Source organism: Tenrec ecaudatus, chromosome 8, assembly GCF_050624435.1.
Source record: "Tenrec ecaudatus isolate mTenEca1 chromosome 8, mTenEca1.hap1, whole genome shotgun sequence".
Taxonomy (NCBI): Eukaryota; Metazoa; Chordata; class Mammalia; order Afrosoricida; family Tenrecidae; genus Tenrec; species Tenrec ecaudatus.
In genome coordinates, this window is record NC_134537.1 from 118125101 (window position 1) to 118141465 (window position 16365).

The 16365-nt window shown below is 40.3% G+C and overlaps 1 protein-coding gene across 1 annotated transcript; it reads right to left on the bottom strand.

Moving 5' to 3' along the window:
• Window positions 1-796: 796 nt before the first annotated feature.
• On the bottom strand, window positions 797-15860 carry FGL1 (fibrinogen like 1). Its single transcript, XM_075555770.1, has 7 exons — window positions 15727-15860; window positions 12964-13144; window positions 6842-7001; window positions 6512-6609; window positions 3697-3785; window positions 3352-3539; window positions 797-1087 (listed from the first exon to the last, which is right to left on the bottom strand). Exons 1-7 carry the CDS (start codon window positions 15787-15789, stop codon window positions 928-930), a joined length of 939 nt encoding a protein of 312 aa, XP_075411885.1. The 5' UTR covers window positions 15790-15860; the 3' UTR covers window positions 797-927.
• Between the last annotated feature and the right edge of the window lie 505 nt (window positions 15861-16365).

The following is a 16365-nucleotide window of genomic DNA, read 5'->3' on the forward strand; positions in this document are numbered from 1 at the left end:
TCCTGCTATATATTTCTCATGCTCACACGTATGACTTGCTTTCCTTTACATGCACCACGTTTGTAAATTATAAATATTTTTGTGGCTATATGGTTAGTACTTGTCTTTAAATTGTCTCCCCTTCACCTGACCTAGAGATGACTCTCAAATGAATAGTGTTTGGACTATCTTGCCTTTACTTGTGTTTTCTCTCTCACCTGGCAAAGTTCTCCCTCTACTCTCTCCCTGTCCTGGCCCAGTCAAGGAGACGCTGTAGGCTATGTAGGATAGTGCCCAGACATCTTACTTAGCATTCAAAAACTTGGATTTAAATCCTTGTCCCACTATTTCCTAGGTTTTTAACTTGGAGCAAGTTCTGACATCCCAGATTCACAATTTGGAGAAGTAGGGATAACACTACCTCTCTCTCAGGATTGATGTAAGAAGTGAAATGAGGCTTGCAGAAACATCCTAAACATGTGATACAGCGCTGGACAATGATTAAGATCCTGGGATGTCCGTAAGAGTTGCAGGCCTGTCGTCAAGCTCTGACTTCAAGTCGAAACATGCAGCTGTTATTATCTGTAATGTTGATTAGCCAATCTATTCCTTGATGAATTTTGTTGTGTTTTTCTTAACTGCATGAATATTCTGTTTTTATGCATTTGTGCTGTGCTGCCCACGCTATGGGGTATATTTTTTGCTTTATTTTTCCTTTTTACAATGTGTTATCGTCGGCCTCTGGACACAGAATTAATATTGCCAATATTTATTTAGTAGTTATATTTTATTTGCCTCACTGAAAAGTACACATGACATAATAAGGACAAGTGAGAAAAATGAAAAACTGTACCTAAGACAATTGCCATCATCCTATAGATTTATGTTTAGAATTCCTGTTTTTCAAAGATTTCAAACAACTACTCAAGTGAAAGTCTAATAAGAGAGTTAAACCGTATTTGGAATGAAGTCGTTTGGCCTAATTTTCATAACCACAGACTTCAAGGAATACCACCATCCATGCCAGGTGTACCAGACGACCCCATTATCTGTGTGCGCCCTGTAGGGGCCATCGTAATATAAGCCGTTCAGGTTTGCAGAGTGACACCTAGTGGAAGAAAAGAGAAAGCAAAAATTATCAGACAAAAAGAATCCTTCAGAAGCCCCTGTATTTCGCTAGCAACCAAAAATATTTAAGCTATAAATTCTTCCATTTTTCAGATAGGGGAATGCATGTCAGTTTCTAAAAGTCAAAAGTAGTGGGTTTTAAGGTTGTAGCAAGTCACAGGATACAACTCAGGCCTCTTGTAGTGTATAGAAAAATGAGCATTGCTGCCTAAAAAGCCTTTAAACGGAAAGAAAAACAAGCAAACAAACAATACAACTGCATGACCTTTAACCTTATATTTTCTGAGTCAGACAGTGTTGACGCTCAGAAAGGGAGAGATGAGCTCACCAGCATGGATGGGGCTTGGCACACTAGTCCCTTCCCTGAAGAAGCACCGCTTCCAGGTTCACCCAGGAGCTGCCACCACCTGGATTTTGTCATTCAAACACCTTTCATTGGCTTCATAAGCCAGTAGAATATTCATTCTTTTAATCTCAAGGGTTAATAACACTATTTAAAGTCATCCTAGCCGTCAACCAATAATCCTGTATCTCAGTTGCTATTTTATTTTACATATTTTGCTACAATCTAAATAGATTGTTATGTTATCACATATTTTTAAATACTCACGTCCTCCGTTGAAGCATGTTAATTTTGTCTTTGTCTTTCAACGAATACAAGTTACATATAAGAATGCTTTTTTAAATGTAGGGTTATTATAAAATTAGCACACATTTCTTTATTGATATAGCCAATCAAATTATGACAGGCATTAGGGTCTAAGGAGGATATTCATAAGAGATTGTTCTGAAAAGCTATGGAAAGCATCTAAATTACTGAGTCAGAGGGGCATATCATTTCCGCACAAATGCTAAGGGGTTGGCTTGGATCACATAGCAACTTAGGGATTCATTCCTATCATCCAGACCCACGCACTGCCATTGCGCCGGTTCTGACACACGGGGACCCGACAAGTCACAGTAGAGCTTCTCTGTGGGGTCTGAGTCTTAATATTTACAGGAGCAGAAAGCTTTGTCTTTCTACCTTAGAGTGGCTGGTGGGTTTGAACTGCAGTCGATCCTTAACTCACTGAGCCACCAGGCTCCCTAGTATTCTGGCAGTTGTAATTTAAAATAGATACAACTCATTAAACCCTTGAGTGCTACATATGCAAGTGTCAAAAGCCTACTGCTTTAAAGTGTCATAGAAAGTAGCATCAAAAAGGAGCATATTCTTGCATCTTTAGTAATTACATATATATAAAATCAATGGCCATTGATTTGATGTCGACCCACAGCGACCCCATACTACAGGGTAGAACTGCTTCTGTAAATTTCTGTTCACGGGAGTAGAAAGCCTCAACTGTCTCCTGCGGACTTGCTGGTGGTTTCAAACTGTTGACCTTTTGGATCGCAGGCCAAGGCGTAACCAGTATGCCACCAGGGCTCATGTATATGTATAGACAAAGATATGCAAATATTGTGTATGTATGAGAAAGTTGGCTCCTGAAACCAAAGCCAATTGCTCTTAAATTCTAACGTGTGTGAGAGTAAATCTATACTCTGCAGAGCTTTTAATGACTGATTTTTTTAGAAATAGATCATTGGGTCTTTTTTTTCCCTGAGATGCCGCTAGACCAGAGGTTCTCAACCTGTGGGTTGCGACCCCTTTGGGGGCTCAAATGATCCTTTTACAGGGTCGCCTGATTCATAACAGTAGTAAAATTACCGTGATGAAGGAGCAACGGAAATAATGTTATGGCTGGCAGGTCACCACCACATGAGGAACTGTATGAAAGGGTGGCGGCAGTAGGGAGTATGAGAACCACTACTCTAAATGGTCTTGAACCTCCAATCTTTCAGTTAACACCTGAGAAAATTAAGTATTTGCTCCACTCAGGGACTGCAATCGGTTCTTAGAATACTCACAATATTTTGTGTATCTATAATTGCGCTCTTTCTTTGCATCCATTTATGGCCTAATTCTTTTTCATATTTTACCCACAATTCAGTTTTCGGACCTCTTTTTATAAGTAAAAATTTTATTATCACTTGGCCAATGTTTTCATTTCTAGGCCATATCTTTCCAGCTTCACTAATGTATATAATGAGTGAATTTTTAATAATACCTCATCAAGGAAGAATGTAAATAAGGATGATTATGCTAGTGTTAAAAAGTCAGACCAACATTACCTCATATGTAAGAATTCATGCCCGAGTGAGATCTTATCAACACCATTATAGCTTGCTTATGAAAGTGCCAACCTGTTGAACCACCAGCCGGACTTGTCCTCCTCTGCACAGTTCCCTTCATAGTTGTCATTATCCTTGTCCCACGTGCTGAATTTCATGCTCTGGTGACTAGCCCACCACTGCACTTCAGGGTGAAAGGCGGCTGCAAGGGAGTCTCCAGCTGTTCCAGAATATTCCCCAATATTTAATTCGTAGGAATTCTGAAGAGAAACAGGCAAATTCTACAATCAACAATCAACATTTAAAAATGTTCATTTAATAAGCAATAGAATAGATTTTATTGAATTTTTAATATCTACTGATGTCAGGTTGTATTATACATATATATGTTGTTATTTCTTTGACAATTTGTTATACCTTTTCATCCGCTATTTTGAAATCTTTATATTGTGCATAGCGGCTATTTTCTTCAAAATCAGCAAGGTCGATTTTTAAAGTGTAGTCTCCTGGGGGAGGGAAAAATAAACAAAAATAAAGACCAATGAGTTGTGTTTTGTTTCGTATACAACGTAGCATTGACTACCGAGGTTTAAAAATAAGTTACAGATCTAATTTTGCTGGACCACTTTGGTCTGCCGAGAGTCGGTTTTCAAAGATTGCACGATGACTCCACTGCTTTCACAGATAAGTATCTTATTGTGTATCTTACTCAATAAAAAGCTGGGGACAGAATATCAAAGAGAGAAAATTTCCCTAATTCTGCCATAGGTGAAACCACACCAGGGGAGCCAAGTCTATCCTGACTCGTGTGTAACAGAGGAGAGTATTCCACAGGATTTCCTTGGCGCCAGTCTTTAGGGAAGAAGCCTGCTAAGCAAAACGTAGGTGTTTCAGATGCACCCAGAGACTCTAGTAACAACATCGGACTAATCTGTTCCCATGCAGATTACAGCCTAGAAAATGCTACTGGGCAGCCCTACCCTATTCCATAGGGTGACTATGAATTGAAAACGGACTCAGTGACACCAATTAACAGCAATCTTTATGAGAACAGATTGCCAAGACTTTCCTTGGCAGCTTCACTTGGTGGGCTCCAGTCTCACCTTCGTGCCACACAGGGTAACGGCTAGTGCAGGCTGAGACAACCAGCTGTTCTGAGGTTGAAAGATGAGGCTTTCTGCTCCCTTAGAGATGTGCAGCCTCAGACGCCCACAGGGCCAGTTCTACTGGGCCCTTGCCCAGTGAGTCCCAAAGAGAGTCGCTATGAAAACGCCAATGGATGCAGGTTTATTGGCAACGTTCACGTGGGAGGATACACATATGGTAAAAATGTGGAAGACACGAAGTTTGAATTTAAACTATTTAGAAAGAGTGTTTCTGGAAGACTTTTTGGTTTCAATTCAAAAATAAAAACACTAGATAAAAATTAATGTGCCAAAGAAACAGAAGCTAATGTGATAAATGTAATATATCTGTCATGGAACATTTAACTTTAGGATAATAAGTACCTTGGAAGAAGGAAAATTTAATATAAATGCAGAGGGCTCTGATCATTAAGATAAACAAAGAAAATATTAGGCTTCTAGGATTACCTGTCCTCCCTAGGTACTATTCTGTTGTCTCCAGACAGCCCCATCATTATATATCATTAATGTAGCCAATGGTATCGTTTTAAAATTATTACTGAGAGAAATAAAATACGCATATATAGGAAAGCGTTTTAGACTTAAGTAGATGGGTTGTTCACTTATGCAAGTTAAAAACTTAGGTAAGTGAGCACTTTAGAGAGCAATGAAGGTTAGACACAGGCAAAACTTTCAATAATGCTCGCTTGCTAAGGCAAAACTATGTCTGCAGGACTAAGACATGTCACCAGAAGCAAAGTCTATGGTAATCTTCAAAGGTCATTAACAGCCCTGTATTATCCTATGGACTACTGTGACTATGGAAACACTGATAGCTCTCCTGAAATTAGTTAGATCTTGCTCTTGACTTACTGAGTAGTCAGTGTGATAGCACATGATTTGGGGGAACCACACTTTCCTGTTATAAAATATGCAGAGTCAGACCTGCGTGGGACTACCTACAATCTCAAATGACAATTGGAGCAGGGCAGGTAGGTAAGCAGTGGATTGGAGCAAAAGAACATAGAAAAGAGAAGCCTAGGATTTCTTTTCAAACTTATTATATTGTAAACCAACACTGAACTCTTGTGAATGATCTACCTGTGTTATGGATTGAATTGTGTTTCCCCAAAGGTTACTTTGACGTCCTTGGAAACCCACAGGGGTCGCTATGAGCCGTCCATCATTAACTCCATAGCAGTGAGTCAGTGAGTGAGGTAATTAAGGAGCCTTTGGCTGCTAACTGCAAGGTTAGCAGTTTGAAACCACCAGCTGCTCACAGGAGAAAGGGCTTTTTACTCCCATAAGGAAGTACAATTTCAGAAACCACAGGACAAGTTCTGCCCTGTCCTTTGGGGTCTCTAAGATCAGCATCGACTTGCTGGCAGTGCTGTTTTTGAGAGGCCTCTAAGGCAGCAGGCAGCATTATTTAGGGGATTTTGTACAGACACGTGCAATGTATTTGAAATCTACGCTACATTGGTGAATGGATAGGGTGACGGAGAGAGGAACAGCTATGTGATAAAAATCCACATAAATGTTTGTTAAAATGTTCATGTAAGCTCTAGTTGGCAGGTATATAAACGAAACTTCCTTTAACTTTGCTCCACGTTTGAGTTTTTACTTCATAAAAAGTTGGGAGAAGAGAAAAACAAAAGAAGGACATTGGTGTGCTTTCGGTACTTGGTAACAAACTGGCCTCAATTTTCCGCATGTTTTTATTAGATTACATTGTGAAGTGGCTTGTTACACAGCAGTGATGTGTAGCACTGTGGCAATCACTGGGATAGTACATAAGATCTAAATATTCAATGTAGAAAACAGAATGGTTATGACATTCACTTTTCCTTTCTAAAAAAAAAAAGCATGTATATGAGAAAACAAATGCACTCTTTCTCCTTCCTGGGTCTTCGGTCAAATTTCACTTCCTTTAGCCTTAATCAACGTAACCAAAATTTATAAACGGATTTATTGCCCCCAAAGAAATTACTGACACTTGCAAATTTTAATAGTAACTGAATGAATTGCTTTACCTATGATTTAGTAAAAAATAGAATGGTGTTGCTTTTACTGTATTTTAAATAAGTTTGGCATCACATAAACCTTACCTTGTGTGGTCAATAAGTGAAGATTCTGGTTTCCGAGCCAATATTCCCCATTTTTCTTGACAAAATCTCCAAAGCCATTTTTATAGTCATTCCAACCTCTTAAAAATAAAATGAAAGATAAGGCTGATTTTAGCAAAATTCCAAACGTGATCCTACAGTGCCCAAAATACCTGCTACTGCCACCCCTGCGTGCAGAATTTCCTGAATTAGTTACCATGTTCCCCTTTAGAGAGAGTGAAATTCTGGAAGGTTAGTATGTCATTTAAAAGTTAAATGATTACTAATCTCACATGCACTACTGCAAAATCCTTGCTCCACTGCTGAACACACCTGTTAAAGTTTTCGCTGCCACCTGATCGCCTCTGAATTACTGTCCATCCTCCTCCATCAGACATATCACAATAAGCAGAGAATTCTTCTGCACTCTCGTGGGGTTTAATTTTGTAAAATCCACTGCGTTTGTAGCCATCATTGAACACCTCTGAACAATCTGTTTGGAAAGCAAGATAATGTACCGTTTCTGGTGTGTCTCTGGAGAGCGGTAAACACACGGTAGAGATCATCAGCTTCTGAAAACTGCCTCTTGGACATGTTCCAGTAAATATTAAGGACGTCTTATTTCCTTTCCTATTTGCTATCTGACTCCTTGTTATGGATTGGATTGCGTCCCCTCAAAATATGTGTTGTAAATCCTAACTTCTGTAGTGCAATCGCATTTGGAAGTGGGCTGTTTTTATTATATTAGTGAGACTGGGTTGGTTAGATCGTGTCTTGAGTCCATCTCATATGAGATATAAAAGAAATTGAAGATGGCAGCAGAGTGAAGATGGGGTTAGGTCGATGCGAAGACGCATGGAGAGCATCAAGGAACCAGGAAGAAGAAGCTGAAGAAAGGCCTTCCTCCACAGCTAACACAGGAGACATGGCCTTTCTCTAGAGCCGGTGTCCTGAACTTGGACGTCTAGTCTCCTAAACTTTGAGAAAATACACTTGTCTGTTATGCCCACTCACTATGATAGCAGCACTAGAATCCCAAGACAACTCCTGGAATGATCATGGGGGAAACTGCCTTATTTGGCATCATGTAAATCTTACTTTGTGTGGTCACTGAGTGAAGTTTTTTACTTCTATTTTTATGGAAACCAATTTTAAACATTATATATGTTCAGTTAATCACAGTACGCTTGAGTAGAATGCGTTATTTTATCCAACAGGAGGCAATTTATCTCTTCTACAAAAGCTGATGTTAGTAGAAACAAAGCACCTACCTAATCATTTAAAATGGTTTATCTTGGTTTAGAGCATTCTGTGTCATTTTGAACATCTGGAAATGAACCTCAAATAGTAATTTCCTTATTATCATCTCATAGCTGACCAGAATGTCACTGAATGTCACTACTCTGACCAGAATGTCACTGAAATGCCTAACAGGGCCCACTTTCTTAGCTGTCCAGGGGACAAGCTTCTACTAGTTCATATATATTTTTCTCAGTTGTGGTATTTCCTTGATCATCTAAGAAACCTAGCTGCCAACTTGTCACCAAATGGTAATATCATCCATTAAAACTATTTCTTGAAAGACTTGAGTTCTAAGAAAGTTAACGTTCATTGGTATCATTGGAGCTATGCAGATTTAGGGAATGGGGCAAAGTGGACAGCTTTCTTGTTTACGTGCTCAGGAAGCGCTGTTTTAGCTGGTATTCAAAAATTGTTAGAAAAGCTTGCCTGAAATCTCCATATTCATAATAATATAAACATTATGTTTATATTATTTGGACATTCAAAAATCACAGTGGTGTCTCTGAAAACAAGGGAGACTGTTACTGTGATGTCGGGTTACTGTGATGTCGATCGACAGCTGACACTCCTGGAGCACTTCCTCTGTGCTAAACGCCGCTGTACTCCAGCTCCATGTATTAACTCACACAGCCCTCAGAGCAAGGAAGACGTAGTCTATCATCAACCATTTTATAGATAAGGAACAGGAAGCGCAAAGAAAGACAAAGCTTTCTGCTCTTGGAAAGAGTTACAGTCTTGGAAACCCTCAGGGGCAGTTCTGCCCTGACCCATGGAGTCGCCGGGAGTCAGAATTAGCTCACTGGCAGTGTGAGTACATTGAGATAAGTTAAGTAACTTGCCCAAAGGTCACAGCTAGTAAGATGGGCAGTGGACCTTAAAGCCAGCCTTTAGAATCCCTGTGTTGGTGATACAGACCGGTTCAAGAGACTGTCTCATAAAGATGGGTGGGGAGCGGTCCTGCAGAAGGGGTTATTGTTTATCCAGTGGTGTATCTGGCTGGCTGGATAGATGTTGTACTGCATAGATTGTTGTGATGTCTAATTAATGTCAACTTGGTACTGTAATCTTTTAATTTAGGTATGTATTTCAATAGCACTCAAATGCCAAAAAAACCCACAAAGGATACATTTTAATCATATGCTGTATAAAAATCATGTGATTTGTTCATTGTTTGCACAAATTACTAGGTTGTGTATAATTAGGTGTTTTGACTGTGAGATGAATTAGAATTCAGAAACAAATTTAGTAATTGAAATAGTGCTTTGTAACAAAGAACAGAAAAATTTATATTTCTACAGATCATGCATAGGAATTTTTAAAATTTAAAGACATAAAAATGTAAATTTTGGGGTAAGCAATTCATTGCATATTTTATATAAATTATATTATTTTATGTGTATTATATAGATTATATGGTCTATGGAATTTACTTAAGTTACTCTTTATTTTAGTTATTGAGTGTTAGCTTTGGTAGACTCTACCAAAATAAAATAAAATACAATTCAAATACAAAATAGAGTACAATATAAAGTATTTATAGTTTATATTCTATCCTTCCTCTCCTCTCTTTCCTGCTTGCACCATCGTTGAAGAATATTGCCTGTGGATATATTGACTCCTGGATCTTCCTTAAGCTGTTGAAACAGATGTGTACAGGGTGTACCATCCATCTGGAGTCAGACTGCTTCAGAAGACCCCTTTTCCAAAGTCCTGTCTATAAAACACCCCTTAACCGGTTGCTCCAGGAAACCGATTTTGATGGACATGGTACAGTCTATCCTATTAGGTACCCACTGCCATTGAGTCGATTCTGACTCACCGCGACCTCTTTATGGGAATAGAAAGCCCTTTCTCCCCCAGAACGGCTGGTCCTTATGAAGAAGATGGAAGGAATATGCGGCATAGAAAGATGAGGCTTTTTACTCTTACAAAGAAGTGCAGTCTTGGAAACCCGCAGGGGCAGTTCTGTCCTGCCCTGCAGCGTCTCCAGGAATCAGAATCAACCTCATGGCAGTGTGGGTAAACTGAGGTCATAACCAACAAGTAACCACTATGCCACCCAAGGTCCCAGGACTTGGAAAATACTCTTGCTGTGGTTAAGCAAGCAAACACAGCTTTGTGGGGAAATTCCATTCTCTTTAACGCTCATTCTTCCATGAACGCTTGAAGCCCCCTGTCTGCACACACACACACACAATGCAATTATTGTCTAGGACTTGCCCATCCGACCGGCTTACACAGTCAGGACTGCTCTGCCTGGTGCTCGAGTTTCCCACTGACTGCTTTCTTGCCTTACTTCTTGGTGACCTCTTGTTTCCTAAGGTCTGTAACTCAGCACTCTTAGCACAGAGAGTGAATTTTTAGCTTCTAGGCCCCAGGCTTCCCATACTGCTTACTCAATCCCAGGAAGAAACACCTGATGGCCTGCCTCCTGCTAGCGATGTGGTCTCTGAATCTATGTTGATGACCTGTTCCAACTGTGCTTTAATAAATACCCTGGATCGTGGGCATGGTTTGGAATCTGGATAAGGGAGCCTCTCTTGCACCCATTACCTCCTCGTGCCCGAGACCAAACTCCTCTAGTCTACCTGGCTTTGGAGTCACACGCCTGTATGCGCATCCCTTGGATGAGCCTCCCTCTCAAATGCGTGCGTGTGTGGCCCACTGATTCTTTTTTACGTATTTGCTTTCTCTTCCATCTGATCTCCTCTCCGAATTAAATGAAAAACAACAAAAAAAGCCTCGTTGAGCATTTGCTGTGTGCTAGTCACCATGTTACATGCCGAAGCTACAACAATAAACTCAACTGCTTAGGAGAAAAGATCATCAATTAATTAGGGCAATGTGATAAGAAGATCCTGCAGAAATGTAACAAGAAAAGATGGTAAGATGTAGCAGGTGATAAGAAAGATAAAAGGGAATGCTCCAAAGTGTCAGCTCATCCAGGCTTTAGGTCAGGACACGCCTCTTGGAAGGAAGAAAGGCTCTACTGATAGCTGAGGGAGTCAACCCAGTGCCAGGCTCTTCCAGACAAAAGAGCCACCTTTCCAAACACTCCAGGGAGCAGCATGCTTTTAAGAGATTGGAACAAGTTTCGTTTAGTTGGAACGTAACTGTGATGGTTAGTTGTATGTGTGACCTTGGCTTGGCTATGGTTCCCAGTGGTTTGTCCGAAGCACTAGAAGAGTCGCTTTCTGTATGTAGTCTAAGGCAATGCAATGGAATCACCTTACAATGTAATCTAACATAATTTCATCAGTAAAATCATTGAAAAGGGAATTTCTTAAGGTACAGTCTGCTTTCAGGCTACAAGTAGGTATTTTGTGGGAACTCGCTCACGTCTTGCTGCCTGGGCTATGGCTCTTGGGACACAGGGCTGAGGAAGTCTCCACCTGCCATCTGACCTACACAATTGGATTGGCCAGCCTCCCCCAGTCCCTGAACCAGCGGAAGTCTCCAGCCTACTGGTATGACCTACAGACTTGAAACTTTCCACAAATGCATGAGCCCATTCCTTGAGGTGTCTATTTAAATGACCAAAATAGACCAAACATAATTTTTAAAAATTAGAATACAAGTGGGCCTTCAAAAAGTTTGTGGAAAAGTGGAATTGAAATACAATGAAAAATTTTCCTGAGGTTTTTGAGGCTCCATAGTAGTTACACATCTGGCTGCTAACTGCAAGGCCAGCAGTTTGTAAACCTCAGCTGCTCCAAGGAGAAAAGTGGGGCTTTCTGCCCCCATTCCTACTTCCTTCTCCTCTCAGGAACTCACAGGGCCAGTGTGACTCTGTCCTATAGGGCCCTATAGGGTCACTGCGAGTCGACACTGACTCGATGGCAGTGAGTTGGGTTTTGGTTCCATACATCATGGTAAGACTGAAGTAAAAATACACGTTGAAGGCTTTCTGAGTGATCGTCAGTATAGAGCGGGGCTCCATAGGGTTTCCAACGGCTGACTCTTCAGAACTTGATCAGCAGGTGGTTCTTCCAAGAAGCCCCTAGGTGAATTTGAACTCACAGCCTTTATGTTAGCAGCAAGCACATGAAATGTCTGTACCATCCAGGGACTCCAGTGCGCAAACAGCCATAAAAAGAGTGCTCTGGACCTTATCCTTTCTGTTGCTGACAATTAGTGTTTACTTGCTTAAAAATATATATCACTTGTGTCTGATGGAAATCATGAATAGTCATCTATAGTAAATAAAATGATAATACATATAGGGAAATTTTATTGATAATTTCACGATTATTTTATTTCCAGGGGGAAATACAAGCTTAATCCAAAGAAAAATGATCACATGATAAAGTGCAAACATAAAAAAAACTACTCTTTCTTTTACTCAATTATTCTGACTTTTCCCCTTTCCTGAACTTTTGATTCTATGACCTTATTGGCCACTCTAAAGCAGAAGGGAAGCTTCATAAATGTAACCAGAAGAGATAGATAAACAGGCAACATTCAACTCTAAATTGTACAATTGTTTCTTGCTATTTGCATACTTGTATTTGAACCATCTTTCATTTGATGCTTTATTAGACTAAAAACATCCTTCGGTATTTAGCATTTATATTATATATCACCTAGAGTGGTGCTGTCAGGTAAATATTGGGCTTCCAAGTAAGTGCAAGATCTGCACTTCAAGTCCACCAGCCGCTCCACGGAGAGTGTTGAAGCCACCTGCTTCCATGAAAAGTGACAGCCTTGGCATGGTGTACGGTGTGCTTGACACATGTATGGATTGTAAGAGGATCTGTAGGAGCCCCCAATGAAATGATTTTTTTAAAGAAGAAAAGAAAATGATGATGGCAGCATATGTCCAAGTTTGCTTGATGTGATTGATTTATCGATTGTTGTAGTAGCTGTAAGAGCCCACAATAAAATGATTTTAAAGAAAAGTTACAGCCTCAGAAACCCTGCATTGGGTTTCTAGGAGTCAGACTTGACTTGATGGTAATGGGGTTCTTATCGAGATAATAGAAAAGGCAAGTATGTAGAAAAAATTACAATTAATATGATGCTTCATTTTGCTTATTGATGGAATAAGAACAGCTCTTTGGCCAAGTCCAGAGTGAATAAGTACCAACTCCCCATCATTATACAAAAGTGGATGATAAACATTATTTAATTTTTTAGTAAGAATAAATTCCCACCTGCATATTGTCTTTTGCCTCCAAGGTCAATGACACTATTCTCCTCTCCTCTATCCAGGAACTGGACTTCCTTCTCATGCAAAAGGCGAGCAATCTTGACCTGTTGCAGTTTAACTCGGGTCTCGAGCACGTGCACCTGGGCCCTGAGGCGCACCTGCTCCTGGAGACAGTCCTGGAGAGCCTGCAGGAGGGATGTTCATGGATGGGCAATCCTCCAAGTAAACTGGATTCACCAAGCGTTCCCATTTTTATCCCAACCTCTTATTTTGGAACACTTTTCAACCAAAAAGGGACTTTAAAACCCTACTTTATTTACTCCTGGAAGAATAAGAGATAATGGCTCATCCTGAACTAAGGAAATAAGACAGCACAATCCAATCAGAATGAGCACACAAAGGGCTTTATAGTCATTGTTTCATTCAATCTTCCTGAAAATTCTACGAAGAAGGAATGGGTTCAATCCTGTTGAAAGAACTTGTTCAAGATTACCCAGTGGGCACCCAGAGTCCAGTTGGAGGCTAATGCTCTGACTTCTACGTGATACTGCCTGAGTACTCTCAGAACAGCAAAGGGCTTTACATATCTTAATTACATTATAATACGACAATTCCTAAGATGAATGAGATTTGGAATAATCTTTTTGGCCTAAGTATATGTTAAAAATATAATTTAACCCTTCTAACTCTGAAAGCATTGATAAGAGATGCCGGTTTGCACAAGGGATGCTACTTCAGATCCTTCCATCCCCAAGACAACTGCTCGGGGGAGCAATCGGGAAGCATTCAGCGGCCACCCCAGTGTTTGGCGATGCAAACCCACCCGGGGTTTCTTTGAAGGAGAGAAGACAGCTTGCTCCTGTAAAGATTGTGGTTGTTAGGTGCCATCAAGTTGGTTCCCACTCAGAGCACCGTGTTGGACAACAGAATGAAGCACTGCCCGCTCCGGCTCGTCCTCACAATGGGTCCTATGCTGAGTCCCTGGTTGCAACTCTCTCAGAAAGCAAAACAGCTCCCTGGGGTTTCCGGGTGTGAGTCTGACACAAGCAGATCGCCTCATCTCTTTCACAGGGTCTGGCTGCTAGGTTTGCAACTCTGACCTTTGGGTGAGTCGTCCAAAGCTTAACTCATTCCACCATCAGGGCTCCTTAAGAGAGTCACGAAACTCAAAACCAAAACACCCAGCCCACTGCTGTTGAGTCAGTTCTTACTCATAGCAACTCCTATACAGGATTCCTGGAACTATGAACCTTGACAGGCGCAGACAGACCCGTCTCTCTCCCAAAGAGCCAGGGGTGGTGAAAATTAGGCTAAAGGCACATGGTTGCTATTTCACCAGATTTTCACTTTGAAAATCCTATTTTCGGTTCACATTATGATCCTGTGATAAGTATAAACGTTTACTTTTAAATGCTCAATTATCTTATATACATGTATTAGTACTTTAAAGTCATGTGCTTAAATCTAGCTATAGTTCTCCATTTGTATTTGCAAAGTTTCCTGTCCCTACCTTTACTGCACTCATTCCGTAAATATGAGGATGTACTGTTCCCCAGAGACTCCCGGAGGTGCAGCAGTTAACGCACTGAGTTGCTAACTGGAGAGTCTATGGTTTAAACCCTGGATGCACCAGCTGGTCTTGAGGGAAAGATGAGGCGTCTGCTTCTGTACGGATTTCCAGCCTTCTATCGATAACCTAGCAGACAGTTCTACTCTGTCCTGTGGGGTTCCTATGAGTCCCAAACCACTTGAGGGCAATCGAGTTGGCTTTCTTTTGGTCTGTCACTGGCTTCCAGGTAAAGAAAACATGCGTTACATTTATATGAAGGACTATAAATGTCATATTAATGTCAAGCGTCAAAACTGAAAGACATAGAGTAAGAGACCAGAGAAGCGGTGCCCGAGGCTCCCTCTCACCCTCTTCTTCCAATTTCGTTGTCCAAGTCAGCCTTTCCTTTAGGAATATTTCTTGTTGGAAAGTTGAGTCCAGTCAGACCTAGCTTGGAAGAAAGTCCTGGTGGTCTGCTCCCAGAAAACGGCCATTGAAAATCACATGGGGCACAGCTCTACTCTCACACAGGGTCACCGTGAGTTGGAACTGACTGGATGATAATTGGTCCTTCTTCTCAGCTGATCCTGCTACCCTCTCTGCTCTGCTCCTTAATACAGCTACTCTGACTTACTTTCTGATCCCTTGAATCACCACCAATCTAAAAAAAATAAGTGACAAGGGTATGTTCTGGTCTTGCTTCTCAATAGTGGATAATTGGCTGTGAAATTATGAAACAGTGACCTTGAAGGGCTTACAGGTCAAGCATGTTCAATCTTTATAAGAGACTACATACAATATTTTAATAAACTGATTTAAAACTTAAGAGTCTTCTTTCTCCCAGAATGTATTCATTTTTCTCTTTTCACTCCTGACTGGGAGTTAAATACACAAATCTACATAGTTTACCCGAGTAGTGTTCAACATTGGACAGCCCGAGACAACTACTACTGAGAGTTTACAGCTTCTTGCATCAGAGAACCAACTCAATATTCCTAGTAAATTCAAAAGAATTTACTTATCTGTTGTGAAAGTTGATTTTAACTTGAACATTTTTTGAAGTACGTACTATGTGTCAGATGTCTTCACAAACTTATTTCCTTTTTGCCTTAATTTTTTTCCAGTGACAAGTTACTATAGACTTTTTTGCAACATTAAAGAAAAGTCAGATCAAAGCCAGCATGATACATATCATTATTGTTTTTGCAGTAAGCTCACCCAACTTTCCTGGCCCATGACCCAAACAGTGGTGACAAGGATGAGAGTGATCAGCTTCTCCATCTCCCCAACTGGAAGAACTGCAAGATCAAAAAGAACTTCATTACATCGGTCAGCCTGGTTTTGTTTGTGAAATCAGAGTTGGATTCAGATTCAAGTAGCTCAAAAAGCCCGGATGTAATTCCAGGTTATCTCGAATCTAAGAAATCCTCCCAGATTTCACAACCCTTCCCTGACACAAACTGATGATAGCCACTATTGCCTGGAACCTGACCAAAGAGATAAGGAATTATTACAAAAATAAAGGAGGGACTCCAATTCTTAGTGTGATATTAGATATTGCTTAATTAACATGACTTTGCCATGAAAAACACCTGAACTGTGTAAGCAGACAAACCTGGATCTATATTTTGTCTGAGCTACTCACTGGATGTGTTAAGAAGGCAAATTATTAAAATGCTCCTGAACTATAAAATGAAAATAATTCTAACTTTATTAGGACTATGAAAATTTGGGGCAAAAGATATTTAGACATCGTAGCATAAGATATCTATAAATTTTATATCAAAATTCTCAGTCCTAAAAGGTAGGAATTTGAGAGAAAGAGAAAGCCTTCTATTCCCATCAGGAGTTAGAGTG

Coding starts and splice junctions, on each gene's coding strand:
- FGL1 (XM_075555770.1), bottom strand. CDS start 15,789: ATGGAGAAGCTGATCACTCTCATCCTTGTCACCACTGTTTGGGTCATG. Junction 13,145..15,726: donor TCATGGGCCAGGAAAGTTGG/GTGAGCTTACTG, acceptor TCCCTCCTGCAG/GCTCTCCAGGACTGTCTCCA. Junction 1,088..3,351: donor TCCGGCTGGTGGTTCAACAG/GTTGGCACTTTC, acceptor TTCTTCCACTAG/GTGTCACTCTGCAAACCTGA.